This window comes from Perkinsus marinus, assembly GCF_000006405.1.
Source record: "Perkinsus marinus ATCC 50983 genomic scaffold scf_1104296939202, whole genome shotgun sequence".
Classification (NCBI taxonomy): Eukaryota; Perkinsozoa; order Perkinsida; family Perkinsidae; genus Perkinsus; species Perkinsus marinus.
The window spans coordinates 30,928-35,397 of NW_003213258.1; the positions used below are offsets into that span (position 1 = coordinate 30,928).

A 4,470-nucleotide genomic window follows, 5' to 3' on the forward strand; every position below is an offset into this window, starting at 1 on the left:
CGAGACAATAATGTACACAATACTCGTGACACGATGCAGCGAGGCTAGCAAAATGGGAAATCTGAGGCCCGAACACTTAGGGTCGCAGATCACACCGACCACCCTGCTACGCAATCAATCCGATTGTCTGGAATTCTGACAGACTACATAAGGGGATCGATATGGTCACCATAGTTATTGTACGGAGAGAGCCAGGTGGTGAAAGCGTGTAACCAGAAGAAGTATTTTAATTGATCGGATCACTTAATGGAACAGCTGAATCGCGCAGAACCTGATAGCAACACGCATGTGTTCCGACGAGGAACGCACGTAGGGGCGTGACGAAGGGTTCCACGTCACGGAACCAGTACACTAGCTGATAGAGTGGCTCGTGGTTGCCGGACATTGGCTGAGGCAGCGCACAACGTTGCGTTGGTGCGTGTGGTCCTCCGGCTTTTGGGAGAAAATGCTCGGGCACAGAAGGCCGAGCGGGGCGTGGATTCGGACGGAGGCACCACTCGAAGGTCAGATCGGAGTGAAAAAGGCGCTCTACTCGATATCGAGTACCCAGACACATCCAGCAAGGATGACCTCTTGGCCATAGACGTGGAACCCTTCGTCACGAAGGGTTCTAATAAAGAATTCGTAAGCGAAATACATTCCCCCGTACTTCAGAAAGAATCCTCTTGCCTCCAATCGATCAGCAAATTCCCATCATGTGGTTCACCGCCGGGACTCTCCACTTCATTCTGATGGCTCAAGCTATCGCTGGAGGATCGGATCGTTATGGTCAACTCAAGAATATCGACCAGGCATTCCATGACTTCATGACACGGTGAGACGATCCGTTCCCTTCAGCATCTACTGAATCTGCATCTGTCTCTCCCGTCGCCTATCACAATTTTTGAAGATACAATAAGAAGTATGAGACGGATGAGCAGTACCAGATTGCAAAGGCTGCTTTTGCAGGAAACATGAGGGAGATAGAGGAATTGAGAGCGAACGGTGAGCGATGGAAGCTTCTATTCCTCATATGCTCATTATGTAGACGATATAACCCATGAAGTCGGTCTGAACGAGCACGCAGATCTGCCACCTGAAGTATTCGATAGAGTGTTCCAGTGCGCAGGAGATCCACAATCCAGAGGGAACTTGCGATCAGCCAATGCGACTGGTAGGGTCACTCTCATCTCGTTACACTGAAGCGGCTCCAGTGAAGTCAAAAATACCCCTCAGACTCGCAAGATCTCATCATGGATCTTCCTCCGTCGATTGATTGGGAAGCCGCTGGCGCTTTGGCTCCAGTCAGGAATCAAAAGGCTTGTGGTTCCTGCTACGCCATGGGCGCTATCGGTAAGTTTCTGGTGGCTTCGGATACTTCGTGGATTTCGGTGTTTCTCATTATCACAACCGTCGGTGTTTCCTTCAGCCGTTATGGAGAGCCGTTTCAAGATACAAACCGGAATTACTAAAGTGGTCCCGTTCTCAGTTCAACAGATAGTTGACTGTAGTGGAGCCTACAACAATAAGTGAGATAACACTGAGTTATTCGAACGAGTCGGATTGGCATCCTATGATCTGAGCTTTTCCTCAGCGGCTGCGATAGAGGCTCACCCGAGTGGGTCATATCTGTATGCGGAGCACGATGGCATTGTGCGAGAAAGAAGCTATCCCTATAAAGCTAAAGTCGGCAATTGTAAGAAGTCCATCACTACGGATCCAAAGAAGCAGTGTCTCAGGGTGAGTATGCCTCAACAGCTCAACTCAGTGCTGGTTATGATCAGCCTTATGATATTCATTCCTTCTCGGTCGTACCGGAAGCCGACGAGGCTCTAATGATGCAAGCTGTGGCTACCGGACCTGTGGCGGTTCGATTGTACGGTCGTGCCCCGTCATTCAGACATTACACGGGAGGGATTATCACAAGTGAGAGCACACGCGCCTCGAAGCGAAACATGTCTTCGTTCACCTTCGTAGCCAAGAGCTGTGGAGTCGCTCCCGTAAGTCATACGGTAACTATCGTGGGTTACAACACTTCCTCGAAAGGAGTTCGGTGAGTTTGAATTATCATAGTTGCACTCGGTGTTTATTCATGTATATGCTAGGTATTGGAAGATTCTCAACTCCTGGGGGAAAAATTGGGGAGTGAGAGGTTTTGCTTACATCGAACGAACCGGCAACGAACCAGGTAACGTATAGTCACTATTGGCCGTGAGTGTTCTTGTCACTATCATACCGACTATGTACGGTTCAAGGTTCACAGTTACTAGATATTTCATACTATAGAATGATTTTATTTGATTCTAGATTCTATTAGAGTCTATAGGTCCATGTAATATCCTCTCCGTCGAGGAGCACTTCCCAACGTTCGGCCACACCATTGATAGCTCTCCTTGTGCTGGAAGTCGTTGAAGGTGCTTCATGTGCGGAGTGCCGAAACAAGTGCTCGCGTATGATGCGACGCATAATCATGCCACCTCTTTGCAACTCATACCCATCTCTTGTTTCGTTGTAACACTATAGAATCCATAGTATGGATCTCACTATTTTCTCCATACCGTATTCCTCATCGTATGAGTCCCATATCACCCAATAGTATAGTGTTGTGTCCTCTCCGATCTTTGTCCGTGACATTCTGGTATTCGTCTCGAGGTGAGGTTCAGTCTTCTATTTGCGTCTTTCCTGACGAGTCGGATATGCTGTCGCATTATATACGTCAAATATTGATACTTTTTAATTGATATGAATTGAGTTGAAACTTCAATAATCACCGAGAAAAGCCCATCATAGATAGCTTTGGCGTCTATCAGTCAGCTTTGCTCAGAGAACGGGGGATGTAACAGTAACGACAGTTCGAAGAGACCTCGTCTGGATATCAGGGAATGTGATATCCTTGCCGTCCGCATCATCCAGTTAATAAATTGAGCCGCTATCGGGAATATCCAACATCGGAAGTACTGAAACATGAAATCGGCGAGTATTGGCGAATGGTTCTCAAGCTCTTGTAGTTGGCGTTTGGTGCTCTGACCGTGCTACACGGGTCAGAGCTGGGGCGGACTCACTCAAGCTGAGAGGGTGAACTAGGGTATATCGTGGTATGGCTTAGCTGCCCCGGGTAGAGAGATTGATTGAGCTAGGGTATATCGTGGTATGGCTTAGCTGCCACGGGTAGAGAGATTGATTGAGCTAGGGTATATCGTGGTATGGCTTAGCTGCCACGGGTAGAGAGATTGATTGAACTAGGATATATCGTGGTATGGCTTAGCTGCCCCGGGTAGAGAGATTGATTGAACTAGGGTATATCGTGGTATGGCTTAGCTGCCCCGGGTAGAGAGATTGATTGAACTAGGGTATAGCTAGGGTATATCGTGGTATGGCTTAGCTGCCCCGGGTAGAGAGATTGATTGAACTAGGGTATATCGTGGTATGGCTTAGCTGCCCCGGGTAGAGAGATTGATTGAACTAGGGTATATCGTGGTATGGCTTAGCTGCCCCGGGTAGAGAGATTGATTGAACTAGGGTATATCGTGGTATGGCTTAGCTGCCCCGGGTAGAGAGATTGATTGAACTAGGGTATATCGTGGTATGGCTTAGCTGCCCCGGGTAGAGAGATTGATTGAACTAAAGTATATCGTGGTATGGCTTAGCCGGTGGGCTGTGTAGTCAGTCGTTGGACAGCTCGGATCATCATCATCATCATCAAGCTGGCTCCCCCAAGCCTTCTACTGGGAATGCCCCTCTTAACCTTGGAAACCAAAGGCCGCCAGACTGATGTTGAGGAGTTCTTCTCCCTCTCGCCTTCCTTCGTCCGCTCATTCGCTTTTTCCAATTTTGATCGAGGTTATCTTGCTGTGGCAAATAATTGGACGTATTCATGAGCCTCAGCTGGATACCTATCGCAGTTTCTCAGTCTCTCGTACTGTATGGATCATTCCAATGGTAGGGCCTAATGCACTCCTACAAAATCTCTTCTCGAACATGCCGGGAGCTGATCTAGCTCTTCAAGCTAGCTGGCAAGTATGCACCTCCTCGCTCCTCACGTGAAATACGGAAGGAGCGGTATAGCATGCTCCCTTTAGGATAATAAGATCCTTGTGCATCCCGAGCTGGCATTTGTCCCGACACAAAAGGCCGTCGCTGGTGAAGCCGCTGTTGGAGCCGCCAAGGTGAGTACAAGCCATTCCGTCTACTTTAATGACCGCATCACTATATTATACAGGACAGTTTATATATACAAATGAATGCTTGAATAGTAGCGTCACCGCTCGCACTCCAGTGAGTACTCGCATGAGAGCTGAACTCAATGCAAATCTGACTATTTCTCGTAACTTTGCTAAACCACATACAATCTCGATTCACTGTGTAGATGTTGTTCCCTAATCCGTCTAAACGTAATAGTTGCTCAGTGAAATTTTGTGGCGCGTGAAGATGCCGCTTTGCTGACAGTATCCCTCCTTCGTTGAGTTGATAGGTAACCCAAGCAGTAACTCA

At 48.0% G+C, this 4,470-nt stretch overlaps 1 protein-coding gene across 1 annotated transcript; it reads left to right on the forward strand.

Moving 5' to 3' along the window:
- Window positions 1-695: 695 nt before the first annotated feature.
- On the forward strand, window positions 696-4,228 carry Pmar_PMAR021347 (cathepsin L, putative; the record flags this gene model as incomplete). Its single annotated transcript, XM_002782532.1, has 12 exons — window positions 696-814; window positions 890-984; window positions 1,028-1,153; window positions 1,216-1,332; window positions 1,409-1,486; window positions 1,574-1,719; window positions 1,764-1,905; window positions 1,957-2,032; window positions 2,085-2,167; window positions 3,923-3,996; window positions 4,059-4,145; window positions 4,199-4,228. The coding sequence occupies 12 exons, from the start codon at window positions 696-698 to the stop codon at window positions 4,226-4,228; spliced, it is 1,173 nt and encodes a 390-aa protein (XP_002782578.1).
- Window positions 4,229-4,470: the final 242 nt, after the last annotated feature.